This window comes from Camellia sinensis, chromosome 6 (genome assembly GCF_055761805.1).
Source record: "Camellia sinensis isolate YWXY chromosome 6, ASM5576180v1, whole genome shotgun sequence".
NCBI classification, from domain to species: Eukaryota; Viridiplantae; Streptophyta; class Magnoliopsida; order Ericales; family Theaceae; genus Camellia; species Camellia sinensis.
Genome location: NC_138966.1, coordinates 98,378,680 through 98,406,495, shown reverse-complemented (window position 1 = coordinate 98,406,495; position 27,816 = coordinate 98,378,680). Strand labels below are relative to the sequence as shown.

General features: G+C 37.6%; 1 protein-coding gene across 4 annotated transcripts; it reads right to left on the bottom strand.

Annotated features, from left to right (window-relative positions):
* Positions 1-213: 213 nt before the first annotated feature.
* On the bottom strand, positions 214-21,961 carry LOC145792788 (uncharacterized). 4 transcript variants are annotated; one of them, XM_082874296.1, is made up of 7 exons: positions 19,045-19,271; positions 18,767-18,835; positions 7,218-7,311; positions 7,004-7,077; positions 6,670-6,760; positions 6,417-6,527; positions 214-705 (listed from the first exon to the last, which is right to left on the bottom strand). In XM_082874296.1, exons 1-4 carry the CDS (start codon positions 19,132-19,134, stop codon positions 7,016-7,018), a joined length of 315 nt encoding a protein of 104 aa, XP_082730422.1. In that variant the 5' UTR covers positions 19,135-19,271; the 3' UTR covers positions 214-705; positions 6,417-6,527; positions 6,670-6,760; positions 7,004-7,015. The 4 variants fall into 4 exon arrangements, 3 of the variants coding, with proteins under 3 accessions (XP_082730422.1, XP_082730423.1, XP_082730421.1); XM_082874297.1 differs by lacking the exon at positions 7,004-7,077 and having other exon boundaries at positions 19,045-21,938; XR_014332687.1 differs by lacking the exons at positions 214-705; positions 19,045-19,271 and adding an exon at positions 21,729-21,961 and having other exon boundaries at positions 6,006-6,527.
* Positions 21,962-27,816: the final 5,855 nt, after the last annotated feature.

The window sequence follows — 27,816 nt, the reverse complement described above, 5'->3', positions numbered from 1 at the left end:
TTATTTTTGGCTACTAAACATTTAGTCACCTAAAACTTTATTCAGTGTTTTTTTTTTTCCTTTTTATTATTATTAATTTCTGCACAACATGTATTTATTTCGTGCAACATGCACCCTGTATATAAACAAAACAATACATATGTCTATTTCTATTTCACTTTCAACCATCCAAAAATTTGGTCTTGTAACATCAAATTCTATACAAACCAAACATAAGCCAACCCAAAATAATAATTCCATACAAATAGATAATCATACAAAAATGATGTCGTTCGTATACAAAAAAGAAATATCCACTAGTAATCTATACGACCAGATTTGGAGTTAACAACCGGGTCGTGATACATATATTAGACCTTCAAGAAGTCACAAATAGCCAGAGAAAGGAAACTGCATTTTATGCATAAGATTGTTGTCATAACTTAAAAAACACCAGAGTCTAAGACGATATCAAAAGTACTCAATCTCCCAAACATTCACAATTCAAATAACAAGTTACAATGCCTCAAGGTTAGAGTGTCTCATAATCTAGATTGGGACTGTCATCTGCAAAATTCAGAACTGAAAACAAATAAATTTAAACTCTCCTTTGAGGTTCTCTATCCTGCTAAAAGCTTGTGGAGTACGCAAAATTTATGCAGGGATCATGTTGAACTGAAATCTAGACAACTGCTGCGAAATGGTGGATATAACCAGCCCATATCTCTGCCAACAAATAAACAAGGTGGGTGCAATAAGATTTTTTAAATGAAAAAATGATTAGGAGATATTCACCACAGAAACTATGATCTCCCCATCCTGCACTGTAACAAGATTGTCCAATTTAGACTAGGCACTCACGGTCACGGCTTTAAAATGCGTTGTGTGTTTTTTTTTTTTTTTAGAGGTTTAAAATGCGTTGTTATTTGGAAGGAATGTTAACTCACATATATAGCACAGGGAGTTTTCCTACCTAACCAACATGGGGTGGGATATTATAGAAATGGACTTGGTGAGTTTTCAAATTTTGTTTTCTAAAACTTTTCAAAAATTAGTTTGGTAACAAAATGAAAAAAACATGCATTTTCAAATGGTTCTCTCTTTTTAGGGACAGAAATATTTTTTTAAATTAAAAAAAAAATTGGTGTTTATTTTTGTCAACTAATTTCTATTATATATGATTTTCCTATATATATCGGAAGATGTTAGAAAATCAATGTCAATAATGATCTGAAAGGAACCTCCAGTTTCCAGACACCGATTAAATGCAATGAAGTCATAAATTTGACTCTGACTAAAGAAGATTCAAGAAATGAAGAAGAGTCAAGAACATATATTTGTTTATTCATTAACCATCACAATCCAATACACATCTGTCAAGATCATATACAGTATTTATAATAAACTGATACACTCTATCTAACTATAGTTACAATTGACTATGGTTCTAACAACTTTACAACTACTACAGTTAATACTAATTAGTCTAACTAACGCTGACTAATCTAACTGACATTCTGGTGCAACTGCTTCGGTAGCATTGGAGTCTTGGTCATGCTGGAGCAACTACATCGACAGCATTGAAGTCTTCAACTGAGGTTGCTTATCATTCCCCGTCAAGCTGACAGAACAAGAATGATCCAGAAGCTTGTGTTGAAGAAAGTTAAACCGAGAAACTGAAAGTGGTTTGGTGAGGATATCAGCAATCTGGTCAGCAGTAGCAAGATGTTTGATAATCAATTGTTTGGAAGCAACACGCTCACGGACGAAATGACAGTCTACTTCAATATGTTTAGACCGAGCATGGAAAATAGGATTACTAGACAGAGCAATGGCAGAGAGATTGTCACACCATAGAGTAGGTGGGGTCAAGAGGAATGTGAAGATCACAAAGAAGCATGCCAAGCCAGCTAAGCTCGGCCGAAGTCTGAGCAAGAGCGCGATACTCTGCTTCAGTGGAGGAACGAGAAACAGTAGGTTGTTTCTTTGCAGACCAAGAAACCAAGTTGGGACCCAGAAAAATACAAAAACCAATAGTTGACCGGCGATCAATGGCGTTCCCAGCCCAGTCGGAATCAGAATAGGCAATGAGAACAAGAGGACTTGGCTGAAACTGAAGACCCTTATCAAGAGTACCCTTCAAATAACGTAATAAGCGTTTGACAGCATTAAAATTACTAAGCAAAGGAGCGTGCATATATTGACAGGCAGAGTTGACAGTGAAAGCAATATCGGGGCGAGTAATGGTCAGATATTGAAAAGCCACCACAATACTGCGATACAAAGCAGGCTGAGCAAAAGGAAGATCAGAGTTGGGAAAGCTGGAGGATTTAGTAGCCATGGGAGAGGAGTAGGGCTTGTAGTTGGACATCCCAGCTTTGGCTAATATCTCAGTGGCATACTTAGATTGGTGCAAAAAGAAACCAGCAGCAGAAGTGTGAACAGAGATGCCTAAGAAATAATTGAGAAAACCCAACTCTTTCATGGAAAAAAGTTTATGCATTTGAGCAAGCAACGAGGTAATATAAGAGACATCACTCCCAGTTAGCAAAATATCATCAACATATATAAGTAGAATGGTGATGGCAGAGGCAGTCTTCTTAATAAACAAAGAAGAGTCACAATGACTAGCAAGGAAACCTTGGGACAAGAGGAAAGTGGAGAATGTAGAAAACCATGCCCGAGGAGCTTGCTTAAGCCCATACAAGGCTTTATGCAGTTTACACACCTTATGAGGTTGAGAAGAATCAATAAAACCTGAGGGTTGAGTCATGTAAACCTCCTCATGAAGTACACCATGTAAGAAAGCATTAGATACATCCAATTGTTTAATAGACCAACCAAAATGAAGGGCAAGACATAATAAAATGCGAATAGTGGGCTGCTTTGCAACAGGACTAAAGGTTTCTTGATAATCAATACCCTCCTCCTGGAGATAACCTTTAGCCACTAACCGGGCTTTATAACGAGCAATGGAACCATCAGAGTTCTTTTTCAAACGATAAACCCACTTACACCCAATGACATTCTTGTTGGGAGGAAGGTCAACTAAGGACCAAGTGTGTTGGAGTTTAAGAGCATGAAATTCTTTATGCATAGCCTGAGTTCAATCTGAAGATTGAGAGGCTTCTTTATAGGAAGAAGGTTCAGTGGGAACATGAGCCAGATGAGCAGCAGGAGAAAGATAATTAGATTTGGACCGAGTGACCATAGAATGAGTGTTGGAGCTGAGATGAGGAGAAATATGAGTAGAAACTGGAGCAGAGAGAGGTAAATCAATAGAAATTGAAGATATAGGAATAGGACAAGAAGATGAAGGAACCGTAGAACTAGGAATAGACAAAGGGAGATCAGTAGAAGAAATAGGTTGATCAGCAGAACTAAGAACAAGAAGAAGAACAACTAGAGGGGCAGATGAGGAAGGAGAAGGGGCAGATGAGGAAGGAGAAGCAGAAGAAGGAGAGCTGAAAGAAGAAGAAACAGAAGAAGAAGTGGAGGGCCAGAAAAAGGAATGCAACTGAGTAACTGATGGAACTGGTAAAGTAGAAGAACAAGATGAAAAAGGAAAACAAGTTTCATCATACACAACATGCCTAGAAAGATAGATATGACCTGTAGAGGGATCAAGACAGCGATATCCCTTCACTGACGGATGATAACCAATGAAAACACATGGAATGGACTTAGGTTGAAGCTTGTGGTTAGTGTAGGGCCTTAACCAAAGGTAACACCTGCATCCAAAAACTCTTAGAAAAGAATAATCTGGAGGCTTATTAAACAACATTTCAAAAGGAGTAAGATTGTGAAGCTTAGCAGTAGGTAATCTATTAATAAGCAAGACAGCTGTAGCTAGTGCCTCAAACCAAAGATTTAAAGGCAAAGAGGCATGATGCATTAGAGAAATAGTTGTTTCAATTAGATGTCTGTGTTTTCACTCAGCCACTCCATTTTGAGAAGGAGTGTGAGGACAAGTAAGGTGATGTAAAATACCTTTGTGTTTAAGAAAATTCTAAAATTCAGTAGATAAGTATTCACCACCATTGTCACTGCGAAGAATTTTAAGAGATGTAGAAAATTGAGTTTCAACTAAAGCTTTGAATTCAAGAAATTTAGAAAACACCTCACTCTTGTAATGAAAAGGAAACAACCAAGTAAATTTGCTGAAATCATCAATGAAAACAACATAATACTTGTAGCCTAATACAGAGGCAGAAAATGGGCCCCAAACATCTGAATAAATGAGAGCTAAAGGTTTATTAACAGTTGAATTGGACAAACTAAAAGGAAGCCTATGTGTCTTAGAGACACAACAATGAGGACATACATCAGAGGAAGTGTGAGAAGGCAAATAAAAAGTGTTAATGATGTGATGAAGCTTGGTGGATGAAGGATGTCCAAGTCTGAGATGCCAATTTAGAGCAGAAGTAGTAGTTGAAGAAGCAGTAGTAGTAGAATTGGTGCTCTTGAAGCAAGCCTGTGGAGAAGATGAAGAGAACATAGAAACTAATTGAGGAGCATGATAAAGACCCTGAGAATTAAGGCCTTTATACAGAATGCTCTTGGTATCCTTGTCCTAAACAACAAACTTATCAGCATCAAAGATAACAAAACAGTTATTATCAGATGCTAGTCTACGAATAGATAACAGATTAGAAGAAATATGAGGAACAAGAAGAAATTTTTGGAGTTTAAGTGCAAAAGAGGGAGTTGGAAGCAAACCATTACCAATGTGATGTATAGGAAGAGAAGAACCATCGCCTATTGTGACTTGATCAGTGCCTTGATAAGGCTGATAATCAGAAAGTTCATTCAAGTCATTGGTAATATGACTGGTTGCAGCGGAATCAACATACCAAGTAGGAGGAGCAAATGAGGACTGAAATTGAGGTTGAGAAGCAGAAGCCACATATGCCACTTTAGGTGTACCAGCGGTTGAAGTGTGAAAACTATGATCCATGCGATGCCAACACTCTAAGGCTGTATGATTATACTTGCCACAGATCTGACAAACAACTGTAGAACCAGTATTGTGCTGAAAATTATGTGACTGTGGTAGAGAATTCTGAAAAGATGCACTGGACGGAGACTGCTGAAAATTTGGAGATTGAAAATTTTGTCGTCCTCCTCGACGGGAGCTGGAACCTCTAAAATAGCGACCTCCACCTCGGTTAAAGAAATTACCTCTGTAGCCTCTATTAGAACCATTAGAACCACCTCTATTAGAAGAGGATTTGGTAGTTGCAGCATAGGCAAAAGGTATTTCAGAAGCATGAGAAAGTTTTCTTCCAGCTTCAATATGAATCTCCTCAGAGCAAAGCAAAGAACTTAGAGTTGCAAGAGAAATTGAATCAGATCTGGCTCGGATGGTAGTTTTAAAAGCATTATACTCAGCCGGCAATCCATTCAAGATTAATAGAACTATATCCTTATCATCAACAGGTGCACACGCTAGAGCTAGTTGATCAGTTATGGCTTTGAACTCATTTAGACATGCATCCATGCTTAATCCTTTCTTAGTGAGATGATTCATCTTATTCTTGAGTTGATGAATATGAGATCTAGACAGAGAACTAAAACGGGATTGAAGAACATTCCATACCTCATAGCTTGTCTTGCAATGAAAAGCAGAGGTAAAAATAGCAGGAGACAGAGTAGCGGTAATGCAGCTAAGAAGATGAGCATCGATATTCATCCATTGAACATACTCAAGATTAGAAACTTCTTTGTTGCTTGCATCGATAAGAGTAGATGATGGACAATCCTTAGATCCATCAATAAATCCGATCAATTTTGTTGCTCGTAATATATTCTACAACTGATTTTTCCAGACGATATAGTTAGTTGAACCTAACTTTACTGTGACAAAGGAACTAAGATTTGATATAAGTAGTGCGAGATTGGAAGGAATTGATTGAGACACAGAAACAGATGAATCTGCCATGAGAGAAGCTTGAAGGAGCTTCGAAGAGGAAAAAGCAATACTCTTTGGAGCTAGGGCTCTGATACCATAAAGAAGATTCAAGAAATGAAGAAGAGTCAAGAATAGATATTGGTTTATTCATTAACTATCACAATCCAATGCACATCGGTCAAGATCATATACAGTATTTATAACAAACTAATACACTCTACCTAACTATAGTTACAATTGACTATGGTTCTAACAACTTTACAACTGCTACAGTTAATACTAATTAGTCTAACTAACACTGACTAATCTAACTGACTTTCTGATGCAACTGCTTCGGCAGCATTGGAGTCTTGGTCATGCTGGAGCAACTGCGTCAGTAGCATTGAAGTCTTCAGCTGAGGTTGCTTATCATCGACAACCAGATTGAGGCAAAACTGAAATCTTAATGCAAATTTGAAATGATGCATTGGAGTAGTCTACGCCCACATAACTTCTAACAACAGGAAAATTCTGTTTCCTACCATACCTGAACATTATTGTAGAGTTCAAACAACGGAACAGCAAGAAGTTTCAAATTTTTTGGCACTACAAAGTACTCTCTTTCAGAAAGGTGAACAAGGAAAAGTTTCTTGCATTCCTGCATTACCCAGGTAAAATGATTAACTAGAAGTTTATAACTTAAAAATAGTAGGCAAACAAGAGAGGCGAAGCAATCCAGTCAAACAACAAAATAAAATGAAAAAATCATAATGCAATTCCAGTGTACTTGGCAAGTTTACCTTTGGTTTTGTAATATGGGGAGGGCAGTATGGGTACGTACATTATGGTTTCGAAATTTGGTCTCCACCAGACAGCTACACACTCACCTATCTGCAATGGCATGACCGTATTACAAGAATAAGGATCCATTAAAGACTATCATATATTATAAACACATAATGGAGTCAAAGGAAAAAAAAATATGGCATCCAGTCATTGATTTGCAGCGAAATGTACCCAATACATATAAATTATGGAATTTCACGTGTCCCTACTGACTACTAGTGGAATTTTTGTATGTTGCCCATTTATATTCTGAACTGGCACTCACACAAACTATTCAACTAACCATACCTGCCAGTCTGGCTAAAGTGCAGGTGAATTTGCGTCAAGTTTTCCATATAGCTTTCTTTTCAAACCTTCAACCTCTGTAACATTAATAAATGAGAATGGATGCTAGAATCAACACTCAAAACAACAATTTATCTCGTGGGCTTTTGTACTGCATAAACGGGGAAGAAAACATATTTCCATAACAATCATAAAGGGAAATAGAATAAAATCGCACCAGTCTCCCCAGGCTTTAGACGCCCACCAGGAAGTTTACAAAATGTGTTTCCAATTTTCAGAAAAAGAATATGGGGATGATTATGCTCCTGCACCTGTAAGATCAAGTAATCTATTTTGCATCTAATAACAAAATGTTCAACATATATGCCACATTTTGAATCTTTGTTCTTATACTGAAAATATATAGAAATGATATGCTTACAATCATAATGCATATTGATTTAGCTTGTGCTAAATATTGAAAGCAGGCAGTATAAACAAGGTTGTCAGCCAATCTAGTGAATTATGAACCATTTTCTCCATCCAAATATATATGTACACGACATGTGAAATAACCAAGAAATAGTAATTACACCGCATTAACAACCTATACTTCTAGACTCCATCTCATGTTCATAGTAGTCCCAATCACAATGGTGCAACCCACAAGAGCCACACACACATAAATAAAAAAATAAAAAAAGAAGTAAATTTAAGGAAGCAACTAAAATAGTTACACTTCTAGTCTAGTTAGAATAATATATTATGGTTATGTAGACACCCCATTTTTGACCGACCTTAAGACTCAGACATCACCGATTGAGCGCTTGGTGATGTTGCATAATGTGCTTGTTCAGAAGTTTCAGAGTTGCGGCCGTGAGCCCTGCCTCCGGACTTCCGAACCCCCTTCTGTACCTTGCCTCGGTTTGCAAACCAGACTCGGTTTTCTTTGTTTCTTTTCCTGAGGGAAGGGAGAGGTCCCGTAGGCCATCTCTCAATGTCCGTAGGCTACATTTGGTGGCCGTAGGCCATTTTTCCTATTTCGGAGTCCGGTTTCCGGTTTTCGGAGCCGTCACGCCGTGTGCCTCGGTTCAGGACCGCTTAACCATCTCCTATTGCTCTGATTTTTGGCATACATCTTATTTTCTCCCTTTTGAGGGACACTGGGGTCTGAGAAACCCACTTCGTGATCGAATGCCACTTTCGGTGCTTAACAGCCCATTTTCGGGACCCCGAACTGCGTGTTTTGGTCCCCGAGCATTCGTTTTGCAACGGTTTTCGTTCATTTTTGGCAGGTACCTCTCTTTTATCACTGGAGAGGTCACTGAAGGGTAGGAGGCCAGCAATTGTTGCAGCAGCCAGTTATATCTCCTCCGAGGCCCTCCGACGCCCGTTTTTCTGACTTCCGGGCTAATGTTGAACACCTTGGAGTTAATGTTGCCAACTTTCAACCACATATCTGTGATCTTCACACATGGGAGGCCCCTAAAAGTTGGTGGCCGGCCATTAAGGTTACCTGACCCTTTTGACCCCTTTCTTCCCACTACAACAAAAACATACTTTAGTGGCACTACACTAGTGGCATATTTTTAGAAAATGCCACAAAAAATGACATTTAGTGGAACATTTTTGAAAAATGCCACAAAACAACAAACATAAAAGGCTCTAGTGACATTTCAATGAACAGGTGTCACAAAACTACAACAAAAACATACTTTAGTGGCACTACACTAGTGGCATATTTTTAGAAAATGCCACAAAAATGATATTTAGTGGCACGTTTTTGAAAAATGCCACAAAACGATAAACATAAAAGGCTCTAGTGACATTTCAATGAACAAGTGTCACAAAACTATAACAAAAACACACTTTAGTGACACTATATATAGCGATCCCGGTTCTTTCTCCTTTGTTTGTAGTATTCGGACTTAGTTCCGTGGATTCCGGTTGTTGTTTTGAACTTTCTTCTGTCCTTCAATTCTTTAAATTTGAGTTATAGAATGTTTTGGACTTGTTCGTTCCAGGTTGGGTGTGATTGGGAGCAGGTGGTTGCTGCCCAGGTTTTTAGTCCTTCGCTCGAGCGAGATGTTTGTCGCTCGAGCGAGCGTGGAGTTTTGTGTCTGGTGGGTCGAGCCAGGGTGGCTTCGCTCGAGCGAGCGTTGCGTCTGGTACTAGGACCTGATCGCTGGAATTCTTGGCTCGAGCGAGCTTCTGGTTTGTTTGCCCGCGCGTGAGTTTTCTGTGTCTGGTTGCTCGAGCGACCAGGTCTTCGCTCGAGCGAGTCTATCGTATTTCAGTAGGCAGCAGCGGGGAAAAATATCATTTTTATTGTATTTCAGTAGGCAGCAGCGGGGAAAAAGATCATTTTTCTCCTTCTTTCATTCTTGAAACCCTAGCAGCCGACAGTCTCTCTCTCTAAACTTATTATCTCTCTAGATTTCATCTCCTTCTAGTATGAATCCATCCTAGGTCCTTTGTTAAAAAGGTAGAGGGTGTCGAGGGCTTCGTCTTAATCGGAAAAATTGTGGATTTGGAGCACTTTGATTTCGGGTCATCATCTCCTTTTGAGTTCTCCTTTGAGGTAGAGATTCTCCTTGTTCTTTTTCAATACTACGTCTATAGATAGACATGTGGTAATTTTTGTATTGCATGAAAACCATTTTATGTTGGATTTTTTGTATAAATTCATGAGGTTGAACTTTGGGTTAGTTGTTGGATTTAGATCTATTATCATTAGATGTGTTTTGGGGCAAATTGGGTGTTAATTAGCATGTTGTTGTTGTAAGGAGAGGAAACCCTAATATTTATTTGGTTTAATAACTTAGTAGAGGGGTTTTGATCATTGGGTAAATACTTGGGTATTTTGGGTTTTGATTGAAGCCATTGTTGTTTGTTGTAGATGATTGAACCTTTTTATCAATATTGGGAGAAGGGGAGGGAAATCCTATTTTAGTGATTATGATTTAATTTGTATAATTAAATTGGAATGGCTTGGAGATGAATGTAGTAGATTAAAATGAGCTTTGGCTTTATTGTCCTTGGATTTGATTTTGTGAAAAACAAAAGGAATAAAACCGGTTTTGAAAAATAAAGAGAGTTGGTTTTGTGAAATGGGAAAGGTACTTTGAAATGAGTATGAATGTTGGATTGTTGTATCTTATACTACTATGTTAGTATTAGTGATAAGTTGATGATCTCATGATATTTGAGTCTGTTAATAGATGTACAATATACATGCATTTAGAGGTTTTGTCCTTGGTCATCGGTGGAGGATGACATGGTTGTGTTGAATTGTTGTGTATACATTACACCTATGTGTTTATCTACTTTAACTCGTTGTTAGATTCTTGTTGGTTATGTATATGCGTTATACATGTTGGATATGCCTTTTTGCATGGTTGTTGATGGCGTTATATGCCGCGCTTATAATCAAAGGTACCGTTACCTTCCAGCTAGCGCCTGGAGAACTGTATGCGCTAATAATAGAAGGCACCATACCCTTCCAGCTAGCGCCTGGTAAACTGGTATTTTGGCTTACTACGCACATAGCTAGTAGAGCGAAGTTGGTTGTAGTTATTTCAGTATATCTTTGGCTTACTAAGCGCATAGCTAGTTGAGCAGGGTGGAATTGTTATTGTTTAGTTGTAACTGAAAATATCCTAGATTGGATTGGTTCCAGTTCGGAGAACCGAGTTACTCCATTGATTGATTGTATACATGTGGGTGGGTTATAAATTTATATTTTTACAAGGTTATGCATGTATAGGTATGATAGTAGTGGAAATGAACCAAAATGTCTTTTTTTGTCTTTTGGAAAGTGTGAAGGAGAATGAATGTTTTAACGATAAACATGTTTTGAAAAGGTACATCTGTGTATGTATAGGAAGTGGAAGAGAGTATCGGGCTTAGTGAGATTATTTTCCTAAGTAATTGTTAATGTTATGAAAGAATGGGAATGGGGATTAATGAAAGGAATAAGGAAAGATGAATCGCCTATAGCGTTGAATGAAACGGTTGTTTTCAAGAAAAGTTTATATATATATATTTTGTATAAACTGTCATATTACTATTCTAGTACGAGAATGAGTGTGCATGATCATAGCTATCTGTAAGTTGTTATTGTTGAGGATCATGTTGAGATCCCTACTGGACTTTATGTTCATCCCACGTTGTTGAATCTTTTTCAGGTGTTTAGCAGGTTGTGCTACAGGATTTGGATCTTCTTATTTGTTGGCCACGGGGCCTCTTTGTTGTTGGCGGAACACCATATGTGTAAAAGGGTTACATCCCTTCATTTGTTTATTTAAAGGTTGTAAGCCCAAGGGCAATTTATTGAGTATGTTCATGTAACATTTACTTTGCATACGAATGAGAGTATTTATATTCATTTTTATGGATTGAATGTATGAGTTTATTTCCTCATGTTATCTCTGAAATTGAATTAAGTTAATGAATTTGGTAATGGCTTCGAGTAATAAAAAGTGGGGCGTGACACTATACTAGTGGCAGGCTTTTAGAAAATGCCACAAAAATAATATTTGGTGACACATTTAGATAAATGCCACAAAGCCACAAACATATAAGGCTCTAGTGGCATTTCAATAAAGAAATGTCACATCAATTTTATGGCATTTTATAAAATAATGACATAAAAAATTATGTTCGTGACATTTACCAACAGATGCTACTAAACTTTAGTAGCAATGGCATTTTTAAAAAAATGTCAGGACACTAGGTAGGTGCAAATTACTTTTTATGGCACTTAGGTAAAAAGTTTCATAAATAAATATTTTATAGCATTTTGAGAAATGCCACTAAGTCAAAAACTTTCCAAGTTTATAATGGCATTTTTGAAAAAACAAAAAATGCCAATATATTTTTTAAATTTTTACAATGCAGTAACTGATTAAAAATAAATAAATTAAACTCAATATGCACTACAAGAAAAAGCATATTCGGCGACTAAATTCCTGACCAAAAAAAATTTGGTCGCTGAAAGTATAGCTTTCAGCAACCAAAACAACATTAGTAGTCAAAAGTAAAGCTTTTTGGCGACTAAATAATTTTAATACCCAAAAGTCTACAATTGGCGACCAAAACTAAGTTTGGTCGCTGATTATATGGGTTTTAGTGACAAAAAAAAATTTAGTAGCCTGAAGTAAAGCTTTTTGGCAACTGAAAAAATTTAGTAGCCAAAAGTCTACAATTGGCGACTAAAAATAAGTTTGGTCACTGATTATATGGGTTTTACCAACTAAAAAAATTTTAGTAGCCAAAAGTAAAGCTTTTTGGTGACTAAAAAAATTTTAGTAGTTAAAAGTCTATAATTGGCGACTAAAAAATAAGTTTAGTTGCCAAAAGTGGTTATTTTTAGCGCGGGAGAACTAAAATCCTAAGGCGGGAATTAATTTTTTTGGCAACCAAAATTTTGGTAGCTGAAAGTGCATCTTCGGTGACCAAATCCGATTTTGGTCGGCAAAAGTTAAGTTTTTTAGCAACTAAAAAACAATTAGTAGCCAAAAATATAGAATTGGCGACCAAAAAATATTTTTAGTCGCCAAAATGGTTTTTTTTTATTTTACTAGTAAATAGTTTATTTTACATAAATTATGTTCAATAAAATAATTATATTTATACATATACTTTTATATTAATATAGATGTATGTACTATATAAATAATCTATATTGCATATATAATCATATGGTGCTATAGAGGTGTAGTGGGAAGAGTGTGGTGTATAAGGTTTATGGTGCGGGAGGTTGGCGGTTCGAGTCTCTGCAAGAGCGGATCAAATTGTTCTACAACGAATTATCGTCACGAATGGCACTTGATAGCGTCACAAATAGTGCCTACCATGACATTAAAGTGTCACTGAAAGGTTTTAGTCTTGATGGTGTAATGACACTTATAAGTGTCACTAACTCTTTTTTTAATGGCGCTTGATAGTGCCACAAATAATATCTACCATGACATTAAAATGTCATTGAAAGTTTTTAGCCATGATGGTGCAGTAACACTTGCAAGTATCTACCGTGGCACTCGTATCTACCATGACACCAATAGAAGTGGCACTTGTTCAAAATGCCACAAGACCAAAAAATGTCATTAGAAGAATAGTTTTGTGGCACTTTCAAATGTCACTAAACTAAGAACATGTTGTAGTGTCCGGGCTAATGTTGAACCCCTTGGGCCCACATTCTTGAACTTTCAACCACATATCTGTGATCTACACACATGAGAGGCCCCTAAAAGTTCATGGCCGGCCATTAATTCAAATTGACCCTTTTGAACCCCTCTTTCCGGGCTAATGTTGAACCCCTTGGACCCACTTTCTTGGACTTTTAACCACATGGTTGTGTTGTACACACATAGGAGTACCTCACCAGTTGCTGGCCGGCCAGAAAATATGATTGAACCTTTTGACCCCTAGCCGGCCGGCTAGGGGGGGTGGCTGGCCGGCCACCTGCAGAAAAAGTACTTGGCCGGCCATGTTCCTCTCTCTGTGTACTTTACAGCTGTGCAGCTGTTTCCCCCAGAAAATATCCCAATCCGGGGGATATTTTGTGGGGGAAAGCTTACCTCCTTTTTGCCCCACCTTTACACCTTTTTTTATCCATATAACCAGCTGGTGGCATCGCATTTGAGGGTTGGAAAAATTGTTCTTCAAGCCTCAAGATCCATCTCTCCCTCCATCCTTCTCATTTTCCTAAAAAAACCCTAAGTCCCTAATCACCATTTCTTCTACACCACCAAGCTCTACCATCACCACTTCATTTCCAGCAGCAAGGAGGGCTTCTCAAAGGCTAAAGGAGCTGCAAATTGGTCCAAGAAGCAACAAAAGACTTGTCTCCAAAGGTGAGTTGCCATTTTCTCTTTTTTGAGCTTTTCTTTGCAATATTTCTTAGCCTCTCCTTCTTATACGTTTGAGCTCCGACCAAAACTGAAAGTGACCCTCTTTTGAGCTCATCTTCACTTTTCATTAAGGGCTCAACCCTGTTTGAGCCCTCCATGATGCACTTGCTTCATTAATCCTCTTATATGTCATAATCTTGCATGCTATTTTTGGTCAATGATTAATCTGTTTTTGAGCATGATGTAATCTGTGAATGTGCTTATTTTGGGCCCTTATTCAACATTGTTGAAGGGCCCCTCACCATTTGGTGCCTCCATATGTCACTTGTAGTTATATCCCTTATTTGGCCCCTTTTTTGCATAAATTGGTAGCCCCCTTTGCTTCTGTTTTTGGCTTTTTCACAGAACTGAAAGTGGCCTTATTTTGGCCTATAATTCATGTTTCATTAACACTTTTTTTCTGTTTGGTGATTATTTTGTATACTTCATGTTATAGCACCTTTTGAGCCTCAATCTTGTGCTCGTTTTTTAGCATGTTTGTATATTGATTCGAAGCTTTCCATATACTGTAAACATTCACATTTTTGGTCCCTCTTCAATGTTGTAGAAGGAACGTTTTCAGTTTGGATTTTGCTTATATCACTTGCTTCATTACCTCTCTCTTGGCCCCTATTCTTGCATGCCATTTTTGCCATATCTATGCTTGCTGTTTGGCCATGTTTATAACTGTGAAAATGCCTTTTTTGGGACTGTCTAGCTTCTGTCTTTGCATTGCATGTCCATGTTGTGCATATTTGGCATAGCTATAGGCCATTCCGGGTGCCTAATTCGCACTCCGGGACAATTCCATGCATTTGGTATCATTTCGCCTCATTTCGGGACTGTTTTCCCCCATATTTTACTGCTGAAATTCCATTAGAATGATTTCTTTCCATTTCCATGTCATTTCATCGCATTCTGCCATCGCCTCGGTTTGCGTGCCCGTGTGCACGCATTTCGAGGCACTCTATTTTCACCCGCCGGCATCTTATGTGAGTGTGGCTGAGGCTCACTCATGTTGGTATAAGCCCATTTGTCATTTTCATGTCATTTCATCGCATTCTGCCATCGCCTCGGTTTGCGTGCCCGTGTGCACGCATTTCGAGGCACTCTATTTTCACCCGCCGGCATCTTATGTGAGTGTGGCTGAGGCTCACTCATGTTGGTATAAGCCCATTTGTCATTTCCATGTCATTTCATCGCATTCTGCCATCGCCTCGGTTTGCGTGCCCGTGCACGCATTTCGAGGCACTCTATTTTCACACGCTGGCATCTTATGTGAGTGTGGCTGAGGCTCACTCATGTTGGTATAAGCCCATTTGTCATTTCCATGTCATTTCATCGCATTCTGCCATCACCTCAGTTTGCGTGCCCGTGTGCACGCATTTCGAGGCACTCTATTTTCACCCGCCGGCATCTTATGTGAGTGTGGCTGAGGCTCACTCATGTTGGTATAAGCCCATTTGTCATTTCCATGTCATTTCATCGCATTCTGCCATCGCCTCGGTTTGCGTGCCCGTGTGCACGCATTTCGAGGCACCTCATTTTCATAGCATTTCGTCATTGCCTCGGTTTGCGTGCCCGTGTGCACGCATTTCGAGGCATCTCATTTTCATTGTATTTTGCCATCGCCTCGGTTTGTGTGCCCGTGTGCACGTATTTCGAGGCATCTCATTTTTATTGCATTCCATTGCCTCGGTTTGCGTGCCTGTGTGCACGTATTTCGAGGCATCTCATTTTCATTGCATTCCATCGCCTCGGTTTGCGTGCCCGTGTGCACGCATTTCAAGGCGTCTCATTTTCATTACATTCTGTATTTTCTCGATTTGCGTGCCCGTGTGCACTCACTTCGAGGCATCTCATTTTCACAGCATGGTACATACTAGGTTGTATCTTAGATTGCATTCTGTCATTTTCTCGGTTTGCGCGCCCGTGTGCACGCATTCCGAGGCATTTCACTTCCATAGCATTGCGTATGTTAGGATTATATCTTAGTTGCATTTCATGCATACCATGCATATTGCATCGTGTCCGGAATAGGAATTAGCCCGGGCACGGGAAACGAGGTACATTTCGTACTCCGAGTGACGGAATGTGTCTCAATTCCCCAGTCACTGACACTCCGGATTATCCATGATGGAGTTAGGTTTTAGCTGTAGTTTCATGTGCATTCATCCTATATTGAGTTGTGCATTTCGACTCCTCGGCCATCATGCCTCGGTATGCGTGATTGGTGGCACGAGGATCGAGACATGCATATATCTGTGCAAATACATTGCTATGCCCCTTTCCTGCTCTCTGTTGCAGCAAAACGAAGGATCAGCAACTTTTTGGGACTTGGCACGCATTTCGAGGACAGGTGTAAACAGAGGCTAATTGGGGCATTCCGGTGGATTTCCGCGCAAGACAATCCGGACATGCATCATCTATCAGAAGCAAGGCAGTCCCTGGCTTGCATGCCAGTTTACTTGTTTTCTTAGTTAATTTGTTAATTAATTAGGATTTTGTAATATTTTGGACTGTAATATTCTTTTATTCGGGACTGTAATATTTGGACTGTATATTTATTCGGACCCTCTGCGCGAGGGCCACAACTGTAATAAGTGTGCGTGTGTGTGTTGTATGTCTTCCAACCCCACGTCTTTCTCCCTTTTATTTATCCGCTTTTGATGGTTAGATTAGGGCATGTTTAAATTAGCATACAGTATGACAACATGTTTGCATCATTCATCTGTATTGCATGCACCGGGCTCGGCGCATCATACTAACTGCATTGTACTTTCAATTTCAAAGTTGAATACATGATAGTTGTAGCATTTCATATACCATCTTAGAATAGCCGAGCCTGCTATAGTTGCATTCTGCATGTGTCACATTAGGCATTTCTGTATATTTAGGATCATGCATGATTTCTAATAAATTCCAATTTTGGCTTGGAGTACTCGGTAAGTTTTATGCTTTAGCATCCTTGCATGCGTGTGAGTGACTGCCATGAATAGCATGCTTACCATGAGGCTATGTGCTTATGTGAAATATCTGCCTGAATGCCTGTGGGTGAAGGTTGGGTTACTTGAATTGGGACAATTCATCAAATGTTTGTTTTAAGCCCACTAGATAGTGGCAAAACCATCTTTTCCAAAAGCCCACCTGAGGGTGGCAAATCCGTGTCTTAGCCTACCTGCGGGTAGCACCATCAAACCATTTTCAAATAAACAAGCATGAAATGTTTTGTTCCAATTCGGACGACCCAGTCTATATTTATATGCTGCGAGCATCACATAGTAACCTAGGCTAATAACCGGAATAAGAACATACAATGTTTTCAAAAATTGATATCATGATTAGTAGAGGTCGGTCTTTGACCGGGCGAGCGGGGGTGCTCACGAAGTGACCTTCCCCAATCGTACCCAAGTTCCCGAGCCGAGGCAACTTTGGTGATGACGGACACGTGGCCTTTGGCACCGAGTCAGGGTTTCCTAAATTTCCCATTAAAAAATATTTAGGTGGCAACTCTGTATCTGGCAAAGCAGTCCATGTTTGGCACTTCTTTCAAAAATCTGTTTTTCTCAAAACGATTTGCCGGATTTGGACTCTTTGGTTCAGACTTAGAACCGTGACTACAAAGTCGAGTCCGAGCTGTAGCATGAGACCCACGGGGCCTGTTACAGGTTACCAAACCAAACTAAGCCTTAAGTCTCATTAGCTGATCTGGGATGAAAATAGCACGATTAGGCAACCTGAATCACCAACCTTAATCAGAGCTGGGAAAGTGTCTTTAAGTTGCATCGAACCACTACTTTATAAAATCTCCAATTCTGACTTAAAGACACGGCCCGGTTGTTAATTCCAAATACAACTATGACTCAAAAATCTTACATGAACTCTAAGGTATGCACTGCAAAGTTTTAAATTGTGTCGAAGATGAGTTACTCCTCCAGTCCCACTAGCAAGCATTAATTCTTCATTGTAATATGACATAAGATGCAAAGAATGAACCATACTTCTCCCAAGATCATCAGGATCTGCATGCACAACCACTGCCCTCTCCAATATAGAATGTTGCCCACTTAGCTACAGGTCCGAATTACATGCCGTCAGTTCTCACAAGTCCTATTTATCATGGAAAAACTGTCTGTGTGAGTCACACGATGGTTCGGGGGTTGTTTTGAATTTTCGCCCCCGAAACGCCTTTTTTCGGCCATGTTTAGTGCGTATTCGGCTCTAACTCCCTACTTACGGATCCGAATTACATTCCGTCAGTTCTCACGAGTCCTATTTGTCATGGGGAAACTGTCCGTGTGAGTCACACGGTGGTTCGGAGGCTGTTATGAATTTTCGTCCCCAAAACGCTCTTTTTCGACTAAGTTTAATGCATTTTCGGATCTAACTCCCAAACTACGTGTCCTAATTACATTCCGTCTTTTGTCACAGGTCCTATTTGTGACGGGGAAGGTGGCCGTGATGTCCGTACGGTCGTTCGGGGACTGATTCGCATTTTCGCCCCCTTAACGTCCTTTTTTGGTTAAGTTTAATGTATTGTTGTCCTATTGGAATCCAAGCAGAAATCATTTTCTTAACTCAAAATTTTTAACTAGCAAAAGGCTTTTCAATAGAAAAATTTTCACTGTGGGGAGTATGTAAACCAATCAAATATAGCAACCATTTGAGTCAAAATCAAAGCCATAAATGCACACACACAACCATACAAACAACACCAATATCTTTTCCTCATTAAGAACATGGATTACATATCTATCCCACAATCCACACCTTAAAGTCTTACCACTAATAGCAATTCCCACCATCATTTTGTGAGGGCCCATTTCCAATCCACTATCATAGAAAGAATCAACATGTAAATCCATTTAAAAGAATAAAATAAAAGATCATGAACCTCTTGCAGGCTTTCCTTGGCATATTGGGTAGCATTGCTGGCCTTATCCATCATCTGGTTTCCCTTTTGCTGAAACAAATATAACAAACATATGCACATTAGTCTTCTTTTTTTCTTTTTTTCTTCTTTTTTTGTGCTCTTAATCTCCTAACGAGGTGAAAGAGTTCTGACTAACTAAACTAACTAGTTAATTATGTGCATCAATTAATATGTCTCATGGATGTTGAGAAGTACATAATTGGAAAATAAAGAAGATAGAGAAAGACAATTAAGCTCACCTGGGCTTCGCCCTTGGCCTGGCTAGCTTGATAACTCATGTTCTGTGAACTGTCCATTTTTTTCAAACTTCTTGGTTCTTGGTGTAGCATATAATATATGCAACTATTGCTCAAAAACTCTGAGTAGTATATATATACCAGAGTTACTGAAATTTATAGTTTTTGAAAGCAATTCATTGCTTGACATGTGTGCTAACCATGTGGAAGGCAATTGGACAGGTGTTACCTTCTGCTGAAATTTGGGTTTTTGTCATTGGACAAGGGAGAGAGGTGTTGTGGAGATCCATTATTCACTATCATCAGTTATTCTATTCAAAGGTGGTTGAGATTTTAGAGGAGATTTGAAGAGTTCTGTTTAAAGAAAAGGTTCTTGTTTATGGATTATGATATATATATATATATATATAACAACATTGGAAGTTGTAGCATTGGGAAGGGAGAGCTTTGCCTAGATTGAACCACTAATATATTTAATTAAACATGAATGGTTGGAAGATTTTTTTTAATATGCTTTATTTGTTAAATATATTTTTATGAAGTGCTCTGGCAACTTCATATTTTTTCTCACAACTGATTATTTTAAATTTGTTTTTCAAGAATGCTGTTATGCTGAAAGTTTCCTTTGCTTCATAATACAGGTGCTGAAAAAGGTGTTTAACTTAATAATCTAAATTAAAGAAATTAAAGCTCCAAATTTGAGAAGGCACGAGTTGGTAATTATTTAGATCCAAAGTACAAATAGGCTAATTACTGGGATCTTGTGTGTGCTTTATAATGTTCAAGGGACCTATTAAGTATGAAGCAATCTAGAAAATAACTAATTCAACAAATTTAGATTTTTTGGGAGTAAATTACAATTTCACCCCAACAGTTTGACTCAAATTTCATTTTAATCCTTATTGTTACACTTTGAACAATGTTTACCCTTGACTTTAAATCCAATCTCAATTTGGTCCTTCCATCCAAGTTACCGTTGACATGTGTCACTTACATAAGGTGTACATGTAGAAAAAATTAAGAGTAATTTAAATGGAATGACTAAATTGAAACTAGACTTAAAATTTATGGTTAACATTATTCAAGTTGAAACAACAATGACCAAAGTGAATTGGAGCTACTTAGTATCGTGGAAGTCTACTGAGGCAATGGGCTTCATGTGCACTTGCCTTGACTTGGAGCAACTCATCCTTGCTGGGGAGGGATTTGAAGCCTACAATTGGGGTGAATGTGGTACCTTTCTTATGGAGAGAACGTAATGGCAACGTTGTGGTGGGCCTCAACAATCGTACCCACACAAACCATACTGCCTCCTATGTAGGTCAATTGATCTCACAATTCACTCTAAGCCTATGCTGTGAACACTAGTGTCTCAAAGTGTTTATCGATGAACTCAAACAGACTAAACAACCACATATTTTTAAAAAATGTAATCAACGCCAGGCATTGGGGATGATTACACTTCTTAAAAATATCAAAAGGTTGTTGTATTGAACCAAAGGGATATTCTCCATGACATAGCCTCATCAATTTTCTACTTCTCTCCACTTCCACTAACCAAAAGCTAAGCCACCTTCTAGATCCCGTCACCCATTTTTCAGGACATTTCTTCTAATCAATTACAATTTCATCCTATATTAGTCCATGAAGAACTTTACATAAAATAAGACTCACAAACAACACTGGGTGAAGTTTTCTTGAGTTTGAATTTTCAATACCTGCAACCCTTTTTAATTAACTACATAAAAGTTTAGAGGAATGCTTAACAAGTTTGAGAAACAATATTAAAATAGCATCGTGAATTTGCTAAAATTTGCATTTTCAAGGGTTCCAATGCTTTATTAAGTTTGAGCAGGTAATTTTATTATATGTTCTTAATAACACTGCCTACAATTGCTTCTTTGGTGGGCTAAAGCCAGTTGTAGCTTATGGTTCTTGGTGTTTAAGACTTTTTAAAGCTTAGGGTTGGAACAAATTGTGTTTTGTATTTTAAAATTATTAATAGTTTCCCAAAATACCATTTTGGAATTTCTAGACACCAATACGAAGATGTACAAGGAGAAAAAATAGAAGATAAAAAACAGAGCAAAGCAGCAAACCATCACTAAGTTCCATAATCAATATCAACCCAGTGTCATTCAAGAAGGGAAAAAAATAGAGCATGAGCATCAACAACTAAAATTTCCTCTCATCTACTGTATAACTTTGAAGCAATAGAAGGGGAAAAAACAGAGCATGAGCATATATAATCTATATCAATCTATACTCCTTAGAGGAAGAAGTGTAAGCATATATAATCTATATCAATATACTCCTAAAATTTTCCATTAACTTACCTACTAATAATATTCTTAAATTGTTCAGTACCTTAAATCAATTGCTATCTACCTAATAATACTATATATATATATATATATATACACACATATAACACTACTCAGCAATTTAAGTAGTTCTTCACGGTTGCTTAAATAAAGCAACAAAAGTTTGGAATTCAACCTAACTTGGACCTTATATGTGCTTCAAATGTAGAAAAAGATTAAAACCCTAAAATGATTTTATCAAAATCCTACAGCATCAAAAATAAAATAAAACCCTAGATCTGAGATGGTGAAATGGGGAAATAGAGGAAGAGAGACAGAGAGAGAGAGAGAGAGAGAGAGAGAGAGAGAGAGAGAGAGAGAAACCTGAACGTGGCTGGGAGGGGGGCCGTGATGGTGAGCGACGGTGGTGAGAGCCGCGATGGTCAGCGGCGGTAGCGAGCGCTGCGATGGCCGGTGGTGGAAGTTCGACGGTAATTGTTAGCAAGGATGGTGAGTCTGGATGGTGAGGGTGAGGTTTGCTAGTGTTTGACACAGAAGTGTATATCATGTGTCTGTGTGTGTGAGAGACAGAACAGAGTGTAAATAGATCAGGCACCAAAAACAATTTGTTTCCCTCCAAAACAAATATTACAACGTTTAGCGACTAAATATATTTTTGGTGGCGACTAAAATTTTTTTTGGTCATTGAAAAAGAACTTTTGGCGACTAAACTTTTGGTCGCCAAAGGTAAAAAATTAATTTTTTATTTTTCTTTTGGCGACTAAATGGTTTAGTAGCCAAAACTCAACATTAGCGACCAAGATTCTTTTTTGTCGCTGAAAATAAACGTTTGGCGACCAAAGCCAAAGGTAAAAAATTAATTTTTTATTTTTCTTTCAACGACTAAATGGTTTAGTAGCCAAAACTCAGCATATAGCGACCAAGATTCTTTTTTGTCGCTGAAAATAAACATTTGGCGACCAAAATTTTGGTCACCAAAGGTAAAAAATTAATTTTTTATTTTTCTTTCGGCGACAAAATGATTTTAGTAGCCAAAACTCAATATACGGCAACTAAAATTTTTTTTGGTCTCCAATTCTAGCATTTTTAGCAACTAAAATATTTTTTAGTCGCCAAAAACCAATATACCCCGACTAAAAAAAATTAGTAGCTAAATATTTTACTTTTGACGACTAAAAAAATTAGTTAGTCGCCAATTTCATAACTTTTGGCGACTAAATTTTTTTTAGTCGCCAATTTTGGTCACCGAATGTGCATTTTGTTGTAATCAGTCATAGCTATCCTCCACTAATAGCCCAATACAGTTATTTCTAAACAAGTATAAAATCTCATAACAGATAGTTTATTCGAAACTACCAAAGAATGACATAACACATAACCAACCCCATCATTCATATCAATTCCCCTTCAATTTCACATTTTCAATGTCAATTTCCATTATTTATATAAAATAATAATTAGATTTAATTAGGGTAAAATCTCCCCATTTTCCCAAATATTAGTCAAGTGTCAAAATCACCAAATTTTGTACAATACGACATCATTTTCAAACCATTCAAGTATTTATTTCACCTTCACCCAAAAACCCTCTTTCCATTTTATGTTCAAACCCTAGGTTTGTTTAAAACCTCTCCAAATTACTTCATTGTTACACAAGAGACAATAATTAAGTTAAATACCATGTAAAAGTGTAGAAAAATCCTTACCTAAAAGAAGAAGACTAACCCAACAAGAGAGAGATTCCAAGAATGCTGAAACCGACTTCTATTCGGATCAAAATATAGATCTTGACAAGCTCTACCTTTTTCCCAAAGGCACTAGGGTGAAAAGGAGGATGGATCTAGATGAAATCTAAGAGAGAATGTGAAATATAGAGAGAGAAACTCAAGAATAAGCTTTTTGGAGAGTTTTAGAGAGAGAGAGATAAGAAAAAGTGACTCAAAACTTCATCTTCTCGGACTGATATTCACGCAGTCCGCTCGAACGTGGGAATTCCCGCTCGAGTGTCAAACACAGACTCCAGCTCGAGCGTGAAACTGGACGCTCGAGCGTCGAATGCACTCTCCCAGCATCTGCAGACCTGCATAAGAATACTGTGAGTTGTAGAATCCCACTCGAGTGGAGGAGCAAAATTTGTGAAGCCCGCTCAAGCACAAGAGTGCCCGCTCGAGTGGAGAGACCAAAATCTGGACAACATAGGTTTTGAAAAGGGAGTAACTAACCTGTTCTAAACGTATAATTACAACCCGATAACCAAAAATAGAGGGAAGACAAGGTAAACAAGATATGAATAACCTTTCAACCCATACAACCCGAGTCCGGAATATAATAAGAGATGGGTTAAGAACTGGAATTGCTATATTTATCACAATTGGAGGCACTCCAATTATGGTTTTTCCACATTAAAATCTTGTGACGATTTGTCTGGATTGTTTGATTGGGATTGTTATTTATTACTTAAAATTGATACATAATTACAAATCAATATCTAAGGGACTTTTAGTTTTCTCACAATGAATAGTTCAAAATTTGTTTGAAAAAAAGAAAAAAAAAAAGGACTAGTTGATTAAAATACGTTGACAGAGTCTACCTAGAATCACAATAATGCAATGAGGGTAAATTATCCACAACTTTTCGACGACTTAAAATTTCGAGGACAATTTTTTTTTAAAGGGGATAGGTTGAAGAGACCCTAATTTTTGTAATTAACTTTAAATCCCTAACCTTAAGCTTATTTCAATAATGCCCTTGAATTTTCACTTAATTACATTTTAAACCCTAGAATCAGGAAGCATCGTAGATTAATTCAAGTAAACCCTAATTGATATCGTAGATTAATAATCACCTTTAAAACAGTGGTATTAATTGTTAGACCTATAATTATAGATTAATTACTTTAAAATCTTAATTCCAGATAACGTCATTTTCGCTCGGTTTCTCGCCTTTCTTTGCGCTTTATTTTAACGGGATCCAAATTTATTATTTTAACTACTTTCTAATGTTAGAATATTAATAATAAATATCAAGGTTTCATAAATTTAGACTTGATCCCTATATACTTTTATTTTATTTCATCTCAAACCTTAATTGTAATATTTTATTAATTAATGTACTTGTGCCTATTATTTTATGCATATAAATACAAATATCTCATATATATATATATATATATATATTTCTTGGAACGCAAGTAGCTAGCCATGTGATCAATGAAAGGGCCTTGATGGCACTTTGACAAATTTGCACTTAGGGAACTTAGTCCCTAAGAAACCTCCCAATCCTTTCTCTATATATATGCACACTTCTCCCCCTCATTTTACACAATTTTCAACCATGCACTAGAGGAGTGAGAGAGAGTGATCTTGGAAGAGAGAGAGAGAGAGAGAGAGAGAGAGAGAGAAGAGAAGAAGAAAATGAGGAATTGTGTTGAGTCTTGTACAACAAAGATAAACCTACATCACCTCTTCTCTCAAGTTCTTTTACCACTTGTTTTTCCCGTCCTAATACATGCTATTTGTATATATATGTTTTAGTCTAAGCCTGCACTCTTGTATAAATGTGTATTAATCAAGAAATGATGTGCTTCTCTTTCTTTCTTAAATTTCCAACAACAATTCTTTTCCCTCTCTTGAATTTATTTTCCTATCAAAACTCCATAAACTCAAAATCTGTGTTTAAGGGGTAATATTTGGTATGTCTAGAGTATGTGATAAGTTTGGTAGGACCTAAGGATGTATTTTTATAACCTAAACAATTTTTTTCTAAATTTGTTACTCACAGAACCAGAAAAACAGTCAACTTTCTCTATTTTTAGAAAATTCCAGAAAAATAATTTTGAGTCTACTTTTATGTCAAAATCTTAATCTTGGTGTTGTATTTCAACTAAAATTTGTTTGAACTCAAAAGAGTAAGGGGTTTGAAAGAAAAACCAATTTGCATAATGGTCAACGAATTTAGATAGATCTTGGTAATTCTGAATTATCTTAAAATCTAAAATACCTATCATACTTTACTTTCGTAAATTGAGCTTGAAACTAGACTTATTTATCTACAAACTCACATGAGGCCAGGTAATTAGGGCCAATAAAAGTATTTGTTTCATAATTATTTTCAAACTGGTTCAAATCTGAAAATCTGAAAATTTGTGTTAATATGCTCTTATTTGGTTTGCAACTCTTATATTCTATGTTTCTTGAATGTTTTAGTCTTGATATGTAATCTATGATAAATTGTGAATTATTTTTACCGTGAATAAATTAGTTGTTGTTTAGTTTGAATTCGTAATTATATTGACCATACTTTGCTATAACTGATAACATAATGCACTTAACAAATCAAAATCGAATGGGATGGTAATGAGTTACGATCATTGTAGTAAATTTTATGAGATAATGAACGATGGATTCAAGAGTATGATATAGTGGAATGTGTTCCATTTTTGTGAAGTCTTGTGCAAGTGTGTTTTCGAACCCTAACATGGCACGAGAGGTATTCTGGCTGCTTAACGGAGATGGGAGGCATAAGGGTGGCAGTGAAGGTCTCACACACGGAGAGTATCCCTGGAAACCCGTTCCCTTGGGGTAGACCATGATGTCACTACTCGGGTATGTACATTGCTACAAAAATAGTTAAAGATCACACTTTGACAAATAAAAATATATCACTTTTATTGAAAGTGTGATAAAAAAAAATTAAATTGACATTTTAATCAAACTTAATTTAATTAAGTGTAATAATATTTATTTTTTATGTCACTTTTTAATTAAGTATGACTATATATATATATGTATTTTTTAATCACACTTTTTAATTAACATGGATTAAAAACGCCTCAAATGTCTCAGCTCTCCCACTCTCGCGCTCTCTCTCTCTCTCTCTCTCTTTCTCTCTCTCTCTCTCTCTCTCTCTCTCTCTATTTGGTTGTTGATTTTTGGTTGTGCAAAAAAGGATCAAGAATTAGGGGAAGCGCAACTCTCTCTCTCTCTCTCTCTCTCTCTCTCTCTCTCTCTTGCACGCGCGTCTATTTGGTTGTTGATTTTTGTTTGTGCAAATAAGGATCAAGAATTGGGGGAAGCGAATGCGGAGATCAAGGCATTGAGAGAAGGCAGTTGAAGAGAACACAGAAAAGTTAAGATGTATACCCCCTTTTCTCTCTCTCTATATATATATATATATATTTTGATCAGCAAAGAAAAATTTCATTAAAAGTATGAAATTAAAGGTACAGGAAGATGACATGCATCGAGAGAGATTCGAAAAGTACAGAATACCCCTACTACTGCTACTCGCATCCATATAACCAACTCCTTGGCCTCACATTTTTTTTTTTAACAAAAAAGTTAAGAAGAACTTGACTAGAAAATAAAATACAAGACTCCCCACAAAATCAACCCACACAACCCGAACCCAAAAACCAACACCACAACACCCAAGCTTAACAAACTAGCTCCCAATGCTGCTGCACTCCCAATCCACCTGAACTGCCAAGACCACCATCAGCCTCTTCTCCACTCTGCTGATTACCCCTTGTTGGCTCACCTACCCTGGTACACCATCCTCCTTGCCTCTGTAACCATCTTTTGACTCCAAGCTAGCAACCTGTTTGAAGGCCAACTTCTCTGCAAGCCCCTAAACAATAAACTCACACACCCCCGATAGGACACCCACCACCACTTCCACGTACGGAACACCTCCTTATAGAACACCCAACTCCACTCCACATCCAATTCAAACCTCCGAACACTCACAGCAACCGAACACACCTGATGACAAACAAAACCCGCTGCCACTGCGAAACAAAACCCACTGCCAACTCCATCTCCATGGTCAGACACCTCTGTTCCGATCCAAACTCCAAACACATGATCATGCTCAAAATTATAGATTCTTGAATTAGTTTCAAATATGTACTGAAGAGATCTTACTAAACAATTTAAACTAGAAGAAACCGATAAGTTATGTCCAAAACCATTTTTGGTTGAAGAGAGATGGTGTTTCTGTATGGTACTACAAGAATTAATACTTTTGGCAACAAAAAAATTGGTCGCTAAAAGTCTATTTTTAGTCGGCAGAAGTTATCCGCGACCAATTTTTTTGATCACTACCTTGGTCGCCAATTGAGGGTCGGCAAAAGTAATTCGCGACCAAAATTTTGGTTGGTCGGAAAAAGTTGGATTTGCCGACTAAATTTTTGGTCGCTAAATATATCATTACTGCGACTAATCCATTTTATCTCTAAAACATTTTGGTCGCGAAAAGTCACTTTTTGCCGACCAAATATCTTAATCGCCAATTGTCACATTCCACGACCAACCTCTTGTTGGTCGCCAATTGTGACATTTCACGACAAAAAATTTTGGTCGCCGATTGTGACATTCTGCGACCTCTTAGTTTGGTCGCCAATTGTCACGTTTCACGACCAAAATTTTTGGTCGCCAATTGTAACATTCTG

What these genes read in the sequence shown, in the direction of transcription:
- LOC145792788 (XM_082874296.1), bottom strand. Translation starts at nt 19,134, where the DNA reads ATGCTACACCAAGAACCAAGAAGTTTGAAAAAAATGGACAGTTCACAG. An exon ending in AGGCCAAGGGCGAAGCCCAG is followed by an intron (nt 18,836 to 19,044) that starts GTGAGCTTAATT and finishes TATTTGTTTCAG; the next exon opens with CAAAAGGGAAACCAGATGAT. An exon ending in TCTAAAGCCTGGGGAGACTG is followed by an intron (nt 7,078 to 7,217) that starts GTGCGATTTTAT and finishes TTAATGTTACAG; the next exon opens with AGGTTGAAGGTTTGAAAAGA.